General features: G+C 42.3%; 1 protein-coding gene across 1 annotated transcript in view; it reads left to right on the forward strand.

The window, feature by feature from the left end:
* Nucleotides 1-17,643, forward strand: part of LOC131680759 (G-protein-signaling modulator 2) — a 34,759-nt gene extending 17,116 nt beyond the window's left edge. The window contains exons 3-7 of the mRNA XM_058961469.1: nt 13,888-14,413; nt 14,809-15,006; nt 15,077-15,159; nt 15,549-15,792; nt 15,861-17,643. Of these exons, the coding sequence (XP_058817452.1) occupies nt 13,888-14,413; nt 14,809-15,006; nt 15,077-15,159; nt 15,549-15,792; nt 15,861-16,226 (1,417 nt within the window). The 3' untranslated portion in view covers nt 16,227-17,643. The remainder of the gene's footprint in view (nt 1-13,887; nt 14,414-14,808; nt 15,007-15,076; nt 15,160-15,548; nt 15,793-15,860) is intronic.
* Nucleotides 17,644-17,915: the final 272 nt, after the last annotated feature.

Here is a 17,915-nt window from a genome sequence, read left to right on the forward strand (position 1 = left end):
GCTAGAAGACTGCACAGCCATCCAAAACTCGATGAGTGTCTCGAGCTTTTCCGCCTTGGGTGCTGGAGTTGATCGTACCTTATCCAACAGCAGCAATTCCGGTCGTCCGTAGAGAAGCTGTAGCGTACTGATCACTTGTGACACTAATTCCGGTAGGAGAAGACGGCTTCATGCGCTGCACCTTTCAAGCCACGCTGTAATCTCGCAAGATTTTCTACACGAAAAGCACTGATAAATATCGGACAGCCCGCGGAATCACCGGCCAAGAGGGGTAAATTACGGGGCATTATCTGTCGCGCGGTTAACTGTAAGGGTGCTTACAGAGTGGCGGCGAGAAGCTGAGCTGGCGCTGATGCTGACATTAGAATGCGAGATACGAGAAACCTGCTTGCATCTTATCAAATGGAGCCTGTCAGAGTGAAAGCTGAGCGGATCGACCCCGACTGCCTGCTTTTACTCTGGCAGGTTCCATTTGGTATGCTGCAAGCAGGTTTCTCGCATCTCGCATTCTAATGTCAGTGCCAGCCCCTGCTCAGCTTCTCGCGGCCACTCTGTAAGTACCCTAAGGGTGCTTACAGAGTGGCGGCGAGAAGCTGAGCTGGAGCTGGAACTGACATTAGGATGCGAGATGCGAGAAACCTGCTTGCTGCAAACCAAATGGGTGATGTCAGAGTGAAAGCCGAGCGGATCGGCGCCGACTGCCCGCTTTCACTCTGACAGGCTCCATTTAATATGCTGCAAGCAGGTTTCTCGCATCTCGCACTCTAATGTCAATAGGGGAACTGGGGGTAAGCCCGACACCCTGGGTAAGCCCGACATCCCACGACTTTTCCCAGATATCAAATTTTAAATCATACAATAATGACAGGATATTATTAGTACGATTATTTTAGGCATTTCGATACACATCGATTCCATATGGGTTCATTAAACGTCAACAAAATAAACAAAACAATCGAAAGCAAAGTTGTTGTGCTTTTGATGTTATTTTTAGTTGATACATTTTAAGGTTTCAATAACACAAAAGCTTTGAAAATGACCAGTTTTTGTATCACATATTCTATTCTACTCTCCATATCGTTATTTGTGTGTATTGAAGATAAGTTTGAGTATTTCAATACTGTTAATTGAGCATTTAACAAAAATGTGCGCTGTTGGGGTAAGACCGACAGTTTTTGGGCGGGGTAAGACCGACACGGTGTTTAGATGTTTGGGTTCGTTTTTGAATCGATACAAACGACTGGGTATATTTGTTGTGTTCAATTATACTATAATTACGTCATTTTAATAATTGAAATACACGGAAACTATGTTTTTTTGCAAGCCGACCAAAAAAATTAAGAATTAAATTGAACGTGATATTACAAAACGAAACGAAAAGTATAATCTAATATGAGATTTTGAAATGTATTGATGAAAAATTTTCATTAACCGTTAACCGGATTGTTGATCAACAGTGTTCCGAATAATCACAACACGAACCGGATAGCTTACTACGAAGCGTGCGTCACTTTTAAGTGAATGAGTCCTAGTAACAACGTATATAATCTGCTTGCAGAACAGCTCATCCTTGTTAGAATGGCTATACAAGTGGTAACAAAGCTCGAAATAATTACTTGAAAAAACCCGTACCATAATATAAACCATGCGTTAAACATTATTTATTCATAACACCACGCATTCGAATGTTCTTCCTCTTGCTACGCGATGAAACTACAGAAAGCATACGTTCGCATCACACATACTCATATACACATAATTGCACTTTATCACACATACACAATGCATTTTTAATGGAAAAAATTGGACAAAAAGAAAGTTCAAAAGGGGGTCGCTCTTGCCCCTTTGGGGTGTCGGTCTTACCCGCTGCGTTTTTAAAATGTCATTTTTCTCCATTTTTTGGCAACCAATAATTTTTAATGAATTCAATGTTTTTAAACGCTGAAAAAATTATATTTTGTTAAGAACCACCTAAACAAGGATGATGCACAGAATATACAATTTTAGGAGCTTTGTGGAATTTTAGAAAAATTATTGCGCTTAAGGTGTCGGACTTGCCCCGAGTTCCCCTACCAGCTTCAGCTCAGCTTCTCGCCGCCACTCTGTAAGCACCCTAAGGGAGTAGAAGCTTGCTCAGACGTTATGTTGTCCCCGAAAGGAGAGGCACATTCGCCTGACTGAAGTTGATATTTGGCTGCGTCATTGCTCTAGGAGCAAACCGTGTCTCATGCACTGCCTTTGTTCCTCGATCCAGAGATTAACACGTTGCAGGGTGGTACGACGAATTACTCTGCTATGCCGGCTCCCTTCTGTCAGCTGTTCTTCCAGCAGTATATACTTTTCCTGGATTGCCTTCCGTTCGAGCTGCATTGCCTTTCGCATCCAACTCGTGCTGCTCTTCCTCTAGAAGATTTTTTGTCGTAATGCAACCTGCGCAGACTGATTGCTGGATGACGATACTACACTCTGTGGTAAACAATTGCAGCACATCTAAGGCCGTTAATCTATTGAACTGGTTAGTTCCTCACAACGCAGGTGCCACTAGCTGTCGCAGTTGTCACACTGCACGAAATTATCGTAGAATTACAAGAAATGTGTAGATAGGTGTAGAAAATTTTGTTTAATATTTCTGTATAAATAACATAGGGCTTAGGTAGGTCACCGCTCTCCTCTTGCTGTTGAATTGGTTGCTGCAAGGGTGATGACAGCTATGCACCGAGGCAGAGTGTCGATTTGTTTTGGTCGAGCAGAAAGCGAGCATCGTATAAAAGTGACGAACCACGGCGTAGAACAGACGTCTGTAGTGTTTTTTCGGGACAGTTTCCCGCCACTGGACAGAGAGCTAAGTGCGCGCGTGCGACGGCAAGTAATCCCGTCGAAAAGTGTCGGTCGTGGTTCGGGTACTCGAGTGCTATTCGCGTTCCTGTCTAAACACAAAGCACCCAGTGATACCACGGCGTCCTCACTGTAGAGAATCAGTTGAACGAACATAGCTCTCCTCCACAGTTAATTGCAAAGGAAGGCGAAGCAGGTAGGTCAAAAGATCCACCTGAGGTACTGGTAGGTTTACTGCGGTATCTACCTGGACCATTCACGGGGAGTGAGTGGACCCGGCAATTAGTCGCCCTGTCGCTAGGGAGGTTCCAGCAAAAGAGCCTTGCTCACCTCCCTAGCTAATCGGAAAGGACCGCTGCCGGAGCAGCCAACGTAAATAGGGAGAACTCGGCCGTGACTCCCCAGCAGCAGCAGCAGTAAATTGGAGAAGTGGAGGAAATAAAAGTCGGTAAATTTAGTTTATTTGTTTGTTTTTTTTTTTTGTTGTTACGAAAATCCGAAATTCTGTGGAGGCACCTAGGCTGCCCTGAAAAGAAGCGTCCGCCGTGCAAACAAGAACCCGAGTAGTGGGCAAATTCCTACTTACACTCTGTCGAACTCGCAATGTGTGTTACTTCAGATCCGCTCACGTTTTTCGTTTCTAGCCGGCCTACACGCTAAACGCGCATACCCTATATTTTAGCAATAGCATTTTATTTTTCGCGAATCTCATTTGGATTTTTTTTTGCCAAATACTCCCAAAAATTTGATCTTCCATCGAAATTGCGATTTCATCTAATTTGGGTGGCCCATTTGAGAAATTTTGACTTCACTACATTTGTGTGCAACCAAATGAAAAACAAATTCAACATATTTGAATGAATTCTGGAGAAAATTTAGATTGGGTTGTAAGTAACAATGAGAGCATTTCGATCCTTCGATTATTAAGATGTCATTTTAATATTTTGCACTCATTCTCCAGTACATATCGAAAGCTAAAAACCTTTTACTATAAAATGTGATGCAAATAGTTAAGTAGTAAGCGTTGAAATGACCGAGTAATGCTGTTGTTGTTGTTTATTATCGACACTTTACACCAAGAAGAAAAGTATTTTTTCCTGAAAAATTAACAATTCAGTTATTGTTACAATTCACAATATCAAATTACAACATTCTAAGCAAGGTAGTTTCCCTTAGGAATTTTATCATACTCCTCTCATTTTTCTCGTCGTTCCGCAGAGCTGCTCGCTGACTAGTCGACTTAATATCGTGCTTCCTTCTAACGTCGTCGTATTTTCTGTAGTGAAGAATCACATGGCGGACATCTACACTGATCCCACAGCAGTCGCGCACTGGTGGCGAAGTTTTCTTTAAGGCTCAACTGAGAACGCCTCAACAAGCGGCCATCTTTGAAAACGAAAAAAGCAGTTTTTTCCCACATTGTCGGAAAAATGAATCAATGTAGTCGCGACATTAGTAGAGTATTACTGATTGATTTTCATGAAGATTTTTGCAACGGGGTGAGAAAAAACTTCTTTTTTCGTTTTCCAAGATGGCCGCTTTTCCAAGCTTTCTCAGTTGAACCTTAACAGGAAATCGTTTGTCAGCCGGATGTGCCCCATTCGTAGCTGGGTAAGCACTCGCTGTTGGGCCGAATTCTCGCGGTCAGTCCACTTCATTGTGTCTAATTTATGCGACGCTTTACTTCGGTGGTCAGCACCGCTGGTACCATTGCTTTCGGATAGCTGTTTTTGTTTGTTAACGGCGTCTGCCCCGGAACGGATATATCCAGTGGAGCAATGCCCCTGGCTTCTCCTGCGAGTCGGTCTGCCTCTTCGTTACCATCGAAACCAGCATGACCGGAATCCTGTACAGCTTGATTGGACGGTTTCGAAACATGTTTTTTTTTTTAGTTTTAAGTTTATTTAGGCCCAAATGCGATAGCTTAACGAGGCCGATAATTCATTTTTTAAGGTATATCGCACGGGTTAGTGGAGGAAGAGAAAACCGTATTTAGGGGCGGCTTGCTCTCCTCTTATATTAGTAAAGGAAAAAGGTAGGAAGTGGGATACATATTGTAAAATTTTGTAAAATTGACATTCTCGTTGGCTGGTTGATGATTGTGGGGGATATGCACACTTTATTGTAGTGGTTTCCATCCTGTAATCGCAGGGGCGAGGGGAGGGTTGATATTTCGGATGATTATTGGCTCTCCGATGCTGTCATGATGTTCTTGTGACGTGTGTCATGATGTTCTGGAGGGACGGTTATCAAGAAAGGTATGCATCGTAGACTCGTGAAGCAATGCCATATTGTAGATACAGGGAGAGGCTGACGAGATTCTACTGTGAATGATAGGCGAAAATGTATTAAACTTGGACATCAATAGTTTTCAAAAAGATGTAGATAAGAAAAATGTAGGGATGGTTACGGCTTGCCAGAACGTTCCAGACTGGCACATAAGGTGATCGCCCTCGGGCCCGAAGAGAATCTATTAGTTGGGCCCTGGCGACACAGTACTCTGCGCACAGCCAAACAACATGCTCGATGTCGTGATAGCCGTTCTCACAAACACAATGATTACTGTTAGCAAGCCCTATACGACGGAGATGCGCGTCAAACGAGTAATGATTGGACATGATCCTTGACATCGTACGAATAAAGTCCCGGTTTACATCCAACTCCTTAAACCAAGCATTCGTTGATACCTTCGGGATAATGGAATGTAGCTACCGTCCCAGATGCCCATTGCTCCATGAAGTTTGCCAACTTTCGAGCGTCCTCTGACAAGAGATACTGAAAAATTCATTGAATCAAATTGGTCTTTCGTAAGTGTCGCCTTTTAATGCGCCCACCTTGGCTAAAGAGTCCGCCTTCTCATTGCCCGCAATACAACAATGTGACGGGACCCAAACCAAGGTAATCTGGTAAGATTTTTCAGATAAAGCACTCAGATATTCCCGCATTTTCCCCAGGAAATACGGTGAGTGCTTTCCAGGTTTCGCCGCACAGATGGCCTCAATGGAGTTGAGACTGTCCGAAACGATGAAGTAATGGTCTGCGGGCAGGGTGTCAATGATCCCGAGAGTATACTGAATGGCAGCTAAATTGAAGCAGGATCATTGAGTTTGAATGAGGCAGCAAGGTTTTCGTTGAAGATACCGAAGCCTGTGGACCCGTCGAGAATTGATCCGTCAGTGTAGAACATTTTGCCGCCGTCGACTTGATGGTATTTATTATAGAAAATATTTGGGACCACTTGTGGGCGAATGTGATCCGGGATTCCACAAATCCCTTCCTTCATGGAGGTGTCGAAAAATACAGTTGGAGTAGAAGTATCTAAGAGATGAGCACGGTTAACGTTATACGAAGATGAATTGATGTTCTGTGTCATGTAATCGAAGTATGAATCGGGTCTGAGAATTAAGCTCGACAAGCCTTTCCAAATTTGCAATCACCAATGGGTTCAAAATATTGCATCGAATGAGCAATCGATACGAGAGGTCCCAAAATCGATTTTTTTATTGGAAGGACGTCCGCCAGCACTTCTAAATTCATCGTATGGGTCGAGTGCATGCAACCCAAGGCAATACGCGAACAGCGATACTGGATTCTCTCTAGTTTGATGAAATGTATGCTCGCACCGTAGCGAAAGCAGAAACATCTGTACTCCATCACTGATAATATCGTTGTTTGGTACAGCCTGATTAGGTCTCCTGGGTGGGCACCCTACCATGTTCCGGTTATTGTACGGAGAAAGTTGATCCTTCGTTGGCACTTCTGTTTCAGATGCCTAATGTGACATCCCCAGGTACCTTTAGAGTCGAACCATACCCCGAGATATTTGAATGTTGAAACCTGAGCAATAGTTTTATCCATTAACTGAGGCTGTAGTTTCGCTGGTTCACGCTTCCTAGGAAATATGACTAGCTCAGTTTTCTCCGTGGAGAACTCGATACCCAGCTGGAGGGCCCAAGCAGACAAATTGTCCAAGGTATTTTGCAGTGGTCCTTGCAAGTCGACGGCCTTGGGACCTGTAATAAAGACCACACCGTCATCTGCAAGCTGCCTTAGCGTGCAGGAATTGACAAGACATTCGTCAATGTCATTCACGTAAAAATTGCGGAGAAGAGGGATAAGACATGAGCCCTGGGGAAGGCCCATGTAGCTAAATCATGATGTCGATAAATAACCATGCGAGAAATGCATTTGTTTTTCAGACAACAGGTTTCGCAAGAAGTTATTTAAAATTGGTGAAAGACCATGCTGGTGCAACTTCTCATAAAGAATGTTGATATAAACTGAATCGAAAGCCCCCGTAATATCCAAGAATACTGTTGCCATCTGCTCTTTGTTAGCATATGCCATTTGAATTTCTGTTGAGAGCAACGCAAGGCAATCGTTCGTCTCTTTGCCCTTGCGGAAGCCAAATTGTGTATCTGACAGTAAGCCATTTGCTTCGACCCAATTGTCGAGGCGAAACAAGATCATTTTCTCGAATAACTTCCGGATACAGGATAGCATTGCAATCGGTCGATACGAGTTGTGGTCGGAGGCTGGTTTTTTCTGGTTTTTGCTTGGCGATTACATTCACTTGTCTCCAATCAATGTTACCCTCAAGAAACTTATTAAATAAATTCAACAAGCGTCTCTTGGCAGAGTCTGGTAGATTCTTCAACAAGTTGAATTTGATTCTGTCTGGCCCTGGAGCTTTATTATTACATGATAAGGAAGCAATTGAGAACTCCACCATCGAAAACGGTGTTTCGTTCGCGGTATTGTAAGGCGACGCGGCGCGGTAGATTTTCCGTGCCGGGCGGAATCCGGACAAACCTTCTTGGCGAAATCGAATATCTAACGGTTTGAATATTCCACGCTCTCGTTAGTACTGTTTCGGTTTTGCAAACGTCGGGCCGTGCCCCAAAGAGTGCTCATCGATGTTTCTCTTGTTCATCCGTCGACAAATCGGCGCCAGTAACTGCGTTTCTTGGCTTTCATTAAATTTTTCATTCGCTTTTCTAATATCGCGTACAGTCGATAGCTAGCGACTAACTCGTCGTTCCGGAAGGCTTTATACGCGGCAGCCTTCTCCGCGTACACGTTTGAGCACTCTTTGTCCCACCACGGGTTGGGAGAACTTTTTTGGGTGGTCACGTCGGGTACTCGTTTCGTCTGAGTTTGAATCGCGATATCGAGAATCGAGTTGGACAAAAACTTATACTCTTCCTCCGGGGGAAGTACCTGTGTTGAATCGATAGTTTTGGATATCTCAGCAGCGTAGCTCTTCCAATCAATGTTTCGTGTGAGGTCATAAGGAACATTGATTGGTTCCGAAGGTCTTGAACGAGTGGTGATTGCAATTACAATCGGCAGGTAGTCACTACCGTGGGGATCAGATATTACCTTCCACTTGCAATCTAACCGCAGTGATGTCGAGCATAGAGATATGTCCAGTGCACTTGCTTGCGCTGGTGGTCTAGGAATCCGTGTCATTTCCTCTGTGTTCAGAATTGTCATATTCAAGTTGTCACAAAGGTCTTGAATTGTCGAAGATCGATTATCGTCGTATAGACAGCCCCACCCCGTACCGTGAGAGTTAAAGTCTCCAAGAGGCAGGCGGGGCGAGGGAAGGTGTTCAATCACGTTGGAGAATCTTCGATATCCCATCATGGCCCTAGGAGGAATGTAAATAGAAGCAATGCAAAGATCTTTGCCTTTGATTGTTGTTTGACAAGCGACAACTTCAATGCCTAGCGTCGAAGGGAGATTGATTCGATTGAATGAGTAGCACTTTTTGATCCCCAAAAGTACCCCTCCATATGAGTCTTCTCGATCCAAGCGGATAATGTTAAAATCGTGGAAGCTGAGGTTTATATTAGAAGTAAGCCATGTTTCGCATAGGAAAAAGGCATCACAATTATTGTAATCTAGCAATTTGTTTTAATGAATCAATTTTGGGGGTAATACTTCTGCAGTTCCACTGTAAAACAGTGATCAGATCCGTGATTCCGTTTAATAAGTTAGCCATCGAAGGATACGATCGCTGCAAGGAGGAGCCATTGTTCAATCAACTGTTTTAAAAATGTTCTTACTGTTGGTAGAATAGCAACCAGCAAGCTTTTCAGAGGATCGGTAATATTGAAAGCTGTGAATATCCAGTCTACAATGTCAGAGAATTAAAAGAATCCCGTTTTAGGTTGAGTTTCTGAATGTAAAACGGGAGCACTTGGGATTTTTGGTGCCCCGGGGAGTGCTGGGAACTTCTGGTTGTATCTCAATTTCCCAAAACCAGGAGGTATTATCTTCGGATTTGTGGCAGCACTTCCGTTTGATGAATTATTTTATTTTGTACCCTTGTTTGGGACAACCTGGGACCCTTACGAGGAAGTTCAGGTGAGTTTTGATTAGGTCTTTTCTTAGAGTTTCCTAGCAGAGCCAAAGATGACCCTCGCAAGGGTCGTTAGAGGCGTTATCGTCAGTTGGCAAGAGAGCGAATGGGTTTTTGGAGATAAGTGGTACAGCTCTTTTAAGCATTTCTGCGTAAGAGCGTCTGGAGCGATATTTGGCGGATCGCTTCAGTTTATCCGCGCGAAGTTTGTACGATGGGCATGTCAAAAGTTTATGCGGGTTCTCCCCACAGTAAACACACTTCTCAGCGGGCCTACTGCAAGTATCATCCGCATGGCGTTCCCCATATTTACCGAACCGTTGCTTGTTGTTGCAGTAGGTGGCCTTGTGACCTAGCTGCTTGCAATTGGAACGAGCTCCTCCCACTTCAACGTAGCTCGGAAGTGCAGATCCGGCGAAGGTTACGCGAAACAAGTCTGATAGTAATTCCCATCTTCGATGGACTTTGAGTGCAATTGCTTGCACTCCAAAATCTTAACTGATTGAAGGTTAGGGTCCTTAAAGCGGCCAACCCCATCATTCATCAGATCATCGACAGTTAGACCCGCATCACTTACCACACCGTCGATCTCCACATCACGAGAAGGAATGTTGACGCGATACTCCAGCGTAAAGAGGCTATTGCTAACGATGCCGTTGACCTGTTTCAAGTCAGTAACGACTACGCGCAGTTTATCTGACTGAACCTTTTTAATCTCGGTTACGGCCGAGTAACGTTTTGTCAGCTTCCGTGCAACAGTTATGCTGTTTAACGGTTTATTTTTAAGCCGAAAGTATACTACCCAAGGACCAGCGGATCCATCCTGGTAAACCTTGACTGGTGGGGGGGGGGGGGGGGGGCGTGAGACATTGGGGGAAAGTGGGGGAAGTGGATTGTTTATAACATCATCTGTCTCCGAATCAGATACACGTTCCTCTTCCCCATAAGATTCGTCTTCGGAGGGTGATGCTTCTGTTTGTTCCATTTTGTTGCCGGAGCAACATGCTCGACCGCACTATTTAACTTATTTAAAAAAATCGAAAAAAGAATAAAAAAATATATCGATAAGAAAAGTAAAAAAAACGAAACACTTCACCAGTTGGTTCCTGACGAGCTGGTAGGTAAATTGATCCTTCGTTTTTTTGTCCGTCACCCGCGTGACCTTCACATAGTAGAGAGCTGGTATAGCTCGTCTAAACAAAGCCGTCTTTCAGGTTAGAAAACTGTTTAGAACCGCACTACACTGCACTGCCTGACACAATTTAACGTTTATAATGTTTATACTCCAGCCCTTGCTGGGATAAACACCTTCGCCGATATCGCCTAACTCAAGGTAATGTTACAACAACGCACTCGACTGTATCGAAAGAGCCTTCGGTTACGAATGATCGAAGCATGTTCTCAATCTCCTGGATCCACAGCTGCAGACCGAGTAATGAATGGAAGATAAAGATTCCAAAGAGAACTTCTCATTGTTACATACGACCTAATCAAAATTATCTCACCGCTTATTGCCATCTGGTAATTCCGAGCTCGTCCAAACATCTTGAATTATGATCAGCAAAAAAATTGAATGCTAACCGCTGTACTGGGCGGCGAATCCTCCTCCAAGATACTACAAATGTAACTGGGCAAGGAAACAACCGAAGCCTCAAACAAAATAAACAGTGGCTAGATTCCGAGCCCATAAGCTGAACGACCAGCTGTTGGCGTAACTCAATGGATGCCTCTTGACTGACGATGAAACCTATGCGACAACCCGATTTCAAGTAACTTTCGGAGCTCAAATTCTGCAAGATTCATTCTCTGTTCCTGGCAGATTCAGGTTTGTTTTGGTAGTGCTGGAATCAACCAGCCAAGACCGTGTCTGAAGAAGGTGTGCGCCAGTTGATGCGAAAATTATAAGAATTTCTTCGAAATAACGATGAATGATTTGTGCCAGGTATTTTAATGCAATTAAATGGGTAATGAACCAAAATCAGACGTCAGACGATAATAAAAACTTCGGCCTTGGTATCTGGCGGGGAAATTAAATGGATCAAATAATGTGTTGTTGGGTGGCCGCGGTGGTTGTGTGTGATCTAGCTCTAGTCGCAGTGGTACGACCACTCTCGCCAATGCGATAATCATGTGTTCTTTCTGGGACATCATCGTAGCGAAAGGAATTGCATAAGGGTTTGTGCATTGGACCCGGAGTCCCAAAGGATGCAGGTTCGAACCCTGCCTCTGGGGGGGGGCGGGGGATTTTTTCACATAATTGCTTTCGTTTAACTCACCATCTCGATCAGTTTTGTCTGTTGAATACCACAAAAAAATCTTAAATAACATATGTAAAAGGACGGTTCGAGACCTTTCGTGGACTGTAATACGTGTAATAATCGTGAGTTTTTCTTGCAGTTTTAGAGTTTAAACACTGTAGGTTGATTGTCAATCAACGAATTGTTTCATTAATGGGCTTTTCGATTGGGTAGGTCCGCTATTGGTTTTGCCCTATTTTGCACTTTCGAGCAGAACTGCAAAAAATGGGTTGTTCCATTGACACGTCTGTTTGATAATGCAAAACCGAGGCACTCCATTACATCGGTACCCGGCCATCGACATGAAATGAGTATTGAGTTTACATGGCATCAATCATATTTTCACGTAAACGCTTGGCTATTAAGGTTAGATAAGAATCATACATGGTAGCTTTTCAAAACGCTCCCATTGTTTTCATCTGGCAAAACCAAAGTCTAGTGTAGATGAAAATATTTTCTTCTGGAATAAAATTAATGTAATAATAATTTAGTTTAGTATTGTGAAATTTCAGAACTATGCAGTGGGAATCCAATCCAATCCAGTTTTGGAACTATTAAAGAAACAGAAGATCGTAGACAAGTCTATCTTCTGTCCTCGCACAAAACAGAAGCAAAAAATCGCTACGCTATAGCACGCTATAGGCACCAGTGAAGCAAGCCAGCCTTTTGTTCTATATCAGTGTAAAAAAATATTGTATCGTTACCTCCGGCTGCGGAGTGAAATGAGTCTTCCGAATGAAACAAAAGTGCCCGTGCTACGGGATAACATGATTTCAATCGACTAATAAAACTGAAACCCACAGTTCAGGAAGTGGAACAATTAGTTAAAGTTAAAATGGAGCTTAATCTCGCTGAAGTTACGTACATTCAGCTATACCACGTCAAAAACTGTGTTTTGATCACGTTTAGAAGTTTGGCACAGGCAGAAAACTTCATTGTAAAGAACAACATGCAACACGAGGTCGAATTTAATAACACCAGAATTAAGATCCCCGTACATATGGAAAACGACATGGTGAACGTGCGTATCCATGGTTTGGCTCCGCGCACTAGTGAACATTACATCAAACGAATTATACCGCAATACGGAGAAGTGGAATCTATTACAAATGACACTTGGAGAATTTTTTTCACCGGCATTCCCAACGGTGTTCGTATTGTGAGGATGCGAGTGACTAAACTGATATCTTCTTACAAAGACTCTCGATTGCAAATCACCGAAGGAAGGCGTAACCGATAAGCAAACAACGCTAATCACATATCCCGGGCAGACTCCAACATGCCAATTCTATAACCATACAGCCCACTAAGAGAAAACATGCGCCGATGCAACTGGTCAAAACTCATCTACTGCAGTCAACTTTAGCAAGCAGCCATCGACACTTACAGATAAATCAAAAACAACGATCCAATTAACCAATAAGGGACCATCCATAAATGATGTAGCATTTTTGAGTGATTTTTATAACCCCCCTCCCCCATCGTAACATTTTGTCACAAACCTCTAAATACCCCTTGGTAATTTCGTAGCTTGACGGTAACTCTCCCCTCCTTGCACCGTAAATTTTTTTTAAATAAAGAACGATGTTAGATACTCCCCTTAAAAAGGTTACGTAGCATGACACGACGTGACATGCTACGTAACCTGTCGTCACACATCATCACAAAATACAAAACTCCCCCCTCCCCCATATAATGCTACGTCATTTATGGGTGTTCCCTGATGCAGGTACAAAGACCACGACAACCGCTCCCAAACCAACAACTAGCCAATAAAGAAGCAAATACCGATGTAGACAGATTCACAACAACGACCCGTAAGTACTACAGTCTACCTCTAGTTTTTACACAAGAACGATTTTCCATGGATGGAAAATGAGTTTTCAGACGTTGAAATTTGCTCTACCCAAGATTCAACACGTGGCAAAAAACGTGATGCTAGCATAATTTTAAGCAATTTGGGACCATTCGAATTTGCAATGAAGTATTGTTAAGAGTCACCAACGCTGAACCAAAACATAATAAGGATTCTTAAATTAAACTTAAATTAAGGAAACCGTGTAAGTCAGCTGTTCCAGACTGTAACTTCCAGTCTCCCTAGAAGACTATCGCAGATAATTAGGTTAAAAGGCTCCCATTTCGAATAAGTTCAAAGTAAATACATCTGAACTATGCAAAACGTATTTCGGCAGTTTTCGAATCTTATTTTGAAATTGTGGAGCCACTCTGTATACCCTACATTTAGTTTCACTCTTTAACAACCTTGATTCATTTCGGAATATGTTATTTTTATTATATTTACAAATATTTACACAATTTTGAATTCATTGTGTACTGATACTTCCCATTCCAGTATATTCGAACTTCACCCATACTCTTCTTTTCCAGACGCACGCTGTCGTTAGCCATGGAATTGGGTGAACGTGCCGTGGAAGCGCAAGCTTGCTACAGCCTTGGCAACACCTACACTCTGCTGCGAGATTTCCCCACAGCAATCGACTACCACCAGCGGCACCTGGCGATCGCTCAAGAGCTCGGCGATCGGATCGGTGAAGCGCGAGCCTGTTGGAGCTTAGGAAATGCCCATTCGTCGATCGGAAATCACGAGAAAGCACTGCACTATGCCAACTCACACTATCTGCTAGCGAAGGAGCTAGGCGACATGGTTGGTGAAAATACTGCCAAAATGAACATATCGGATCTGCGAAAAATACTCGGTTTGCCCGAACTGCCAGTGGACAGTGTTTCCATAGGGGCTATTGAAAATGATACTCTACAGGAATTGACCAGTCAAAATACTCAAATCAGTGGCAGCGGTAGCAACGCCAGTGGTGGAAAGGTAGGCGGTGGTGGCCTGATGTCCAAACAGTTTCGCGTTCGGCGACAAAGCATGGAGCAATTGGATTTGATAAAGGTAGGTTTATGAAATGGCACGGGAAGCATAGGTTTGAAGTCCATCCTCACAAGCGATTTTTTGCTCGTCGGTAAGTGTTTGCCAGGGTTACTTGCTGATCGTTATCAGTCGGCGAGAATGTAAATATGGTAATTATATGATGCACCGCCACGTAGCAATTAATCCGCAAACAATGATAACGCGTGTGAAATTGTCTCGGTGAAGCTCATTCGTTTCGGCAGTGTTTAGTTCATTTCGTCATTCAATACAATCAGTTGGGGGTACTCATATTCAGCTAGTGACATTGTCAGTGTTATCAGTGGATAAAACATTGGGAAAATAGATATCGGCATAATAAATTTCCACGAAAATGGTTGGGATTTCCCGTGATAATCAATTTCGGTTTCGCTTCCCAGTTGACACCTGATGGCAAAAAGATGGTGAATGTGCATGATAAACAGCAACCAACTACGCAATCGGCACTTGCTCAGCAGCAGCAGAAAGGTAACAACAAGCAGGACGAGAACCTATTCAAAAACAACGACGAAGACTTCTTCGAACTGTTGACACGTTCGCAGAGCAAACGAATGGACGACCAACGTTGTACTTTAAAGGTTGGTGTTACTAGCGATAAGTGTGTATTCTTGTTTGAGTATCAAATACTGAAATGAACTTCACTTGCAGTTGACTCACGCCGAGAGTGTGGATTCCGCTAGGAAGCCGCTGACCCAGCACAACAGTAACGCTGCAGTGGCTAAGGAGAACAGGTGAGTTTTGTGGGAAGACGCTTTCCGTTTCTAGGCTAGGTTATTTGTAATTCTATTAATGAACTACTTGAAAACAGAATTGCGTGTTTCGCATGCGCAATTGAAGTACGTGTTTTAGAAACATTTCACTTCCCCCAGTTTTTTTACTAGCAGTGTTATGATCTATAGGATTCTGCATTCTCATTAAAGTAATTGTCGAAGTCACAAAAAAATCTCTAGTAATCAAATATGCCAATTACTGATCCCATCTCTGCATGTCGATACGTTGATAGATAAAAGACTTGTAGTACATGTGTAACTGCACTCAGAAAAGCGTTATCTTCGATGTATAGGATGAACCACCTGAACTAGTCAGCAAAGGTTGATTTAGATGCAATTTTTTTTGTCAGAAACGCCCTACTGGAAATGATCGCCGACTTCCAATCAGAGCGAATGGACGAACAACGGGCTCTGCTGCCAGGTCTGAAGCGAATTTCGCTCAACGCCTCGAGCAACGTGACCAACCGTCCAGCTAACCTTAACAATAGTACAATAACTGGGAATGGTCAGGCACAATCCCATCAGCCGCCACCTTCAGATGGTATTGGAACACCGCCGGATGATGCGTTCCTGGATATGCTAATGCGATGTCAGGTAAGTCAATTCAGGGTACTGTATCAAACGAGTCAGTAATGGTTACTAACTGCGACGTTTCTACGCAGGGCTCACGAATCGAGGAACAGCGGTCAGAGCTTCCGACACCAAACATCACAATGGACGCCGAGTCCAGTGACAGAAGGACTAGTACTGGTAACTCCAACAGCGGAGCCACTGTTCCGGATGAAGATTTCTTTTCGCTTATTATGCGTCTACAGGGTGGTCGCATGGAAGATCAACGAGCTACGGTACCTTTGCACAGTAATAACAACAACAACAATCGCATCATCAATAACAACAATCAAAATTACAACAACAACTACAATAGCAGTAGCCAGGGAAACAGTTCAAACCACACCAGTGCAAACGGAAGCAGTCAGAACCAAAATTCGACCGGTCGCGGCAATGGTGGCGGACGGGAACCCAAATGAGCTTATTTTATCTGAAAATAGTAACTTTTAAAAAGAGTCGCAATGTTCAGAACGGTATTTGCATCATTGTGTTTTTATTGATGTGCTGTCAAGCATATAGTTAGAAGCACAACGAAGCATTGCCCGACTCTACAAAGAAAGCAAACACGATGATATCAAACGATAGTAATTTGTCCGCGCCATATTTTCTTTCCTAATCGTATGTGTTTTTTATCTAAGGTTAGTAGAGATGATTTATGTTTGCTTTTTTCAAACACGAGCCATCCCTTCGATATAATATTTGTGAAAAATTCCACTAATTTAGTCCACCTGCATGCAATTTACAATATGTATATAAAATAGATTTTAATAGTAAGGCATTCCTTTATTCACTTCATATTGTGCAGAACAGATCGATTCTCTCCAATTAGAGTATATTGGAAAATAAAAGACTTACAATCTATCTATTTTATTATTATCTATCGAACGTAGGAGAACTTTTTTCACTTTTGTCTGCTAAAATATAATATAATCAAACAATTAGAACGACCAAAATAGTTCATAACAAACGAGTGCAGTCGCGATAATTCCCTAGTACGATAATTTTAGCAAGTAAAATTACACTAAGCCTAGAACAAAAGCCATTTATTTAGATGATAAGCCTTTAGGCAGAAAATAAGATTGGACAAATTTTGAATAACCGGATCTGCTAAGAGGCCAAGAATGAAGAAGATAGCACTGGTATAACATAGAACAATGCTCCGCGGGTTAAATCGAATGCAATATGTTTCTCTATTAGTAAGAGCGATTAAAAAAAAGATCACATAATACAAAATCTAGGCATTTAAAATTGTGTGCTTCTATTCTGCTATCTATTTATAAGACGAAAATGTCATCAAATCTTCCAAACTTTAGAGCTAAACCCATATATAATATATACGAAGCTAAACACCTTTACTAACATGATATGTTCGTAATCTATCAGTCGGAGCCGAAAAGAATTTAATAGACACGTCAAACAAATATTAAATAACCCTTTTTGCAAGATTTTCTCTTTGATCTATAGTAGCAATCGTATTTTTCATATCAAATGAACTGAAGAGTAATTTTTTAAATCAGTCCTACCCCAACAACAACAGCAGGTATATTTTTGTGTATACTCAATGGCAGAAGAAACATTCATTTTGTTGGAATATACATTTTAGAATGTGTTGTGATGTGTGTTGCCTATTATTATACTGATCATTTGTGATAAAACATTTTGGACCTACGATTTGCTATTTAGTACACCGCTGTAAAAGCCAAAATGAGGAAAAGAAGAAATCCCGTAGTTGTTGAAAGTTCAAAAATATTTTACCTATCTACCCACGATTGTTCTTGTTATGTATGATCCCAACAGTCTGATGAATGGAAATAAACTATCTATCTGAATTAAAAATTGTTCGAAAGTTTTCGTATCTAGTTTCCAGCTGAACTACTATTTCTGAGCAGCATGTGAGTAGGATATAACCTTTTGACTTTTATTATTGTCCAATGTCTCTAAACCTCTGTTTGATTACATCCAATTTAATTGGTCTAATTACTCAACCTACAAAATTAAATCTAACTTACAAGATTTTAACTCCACAAAATCGAGCAATATGCGACATTTTCAAAAGCGCATAAGTCTCAATCGCATGTGCAATGGATCAAGTATTTCGGATCGTAATG

This window comes from Topomyia yanbarensis, chromosome 2 (assembly GCF_030247195.1).
Source record: "Topomyia yanbarensis strain Yona2022 chromosome 2, ASM3024719v1, whole genome shotgun sequence".
Classification (NCBI taxonomy): domain Eukaryota; kingdom Metazoa; phylum Arthropoda; class Insecta; order Diptera; family Culicidae; genus Topomyia; species Topomyia yanbarensis.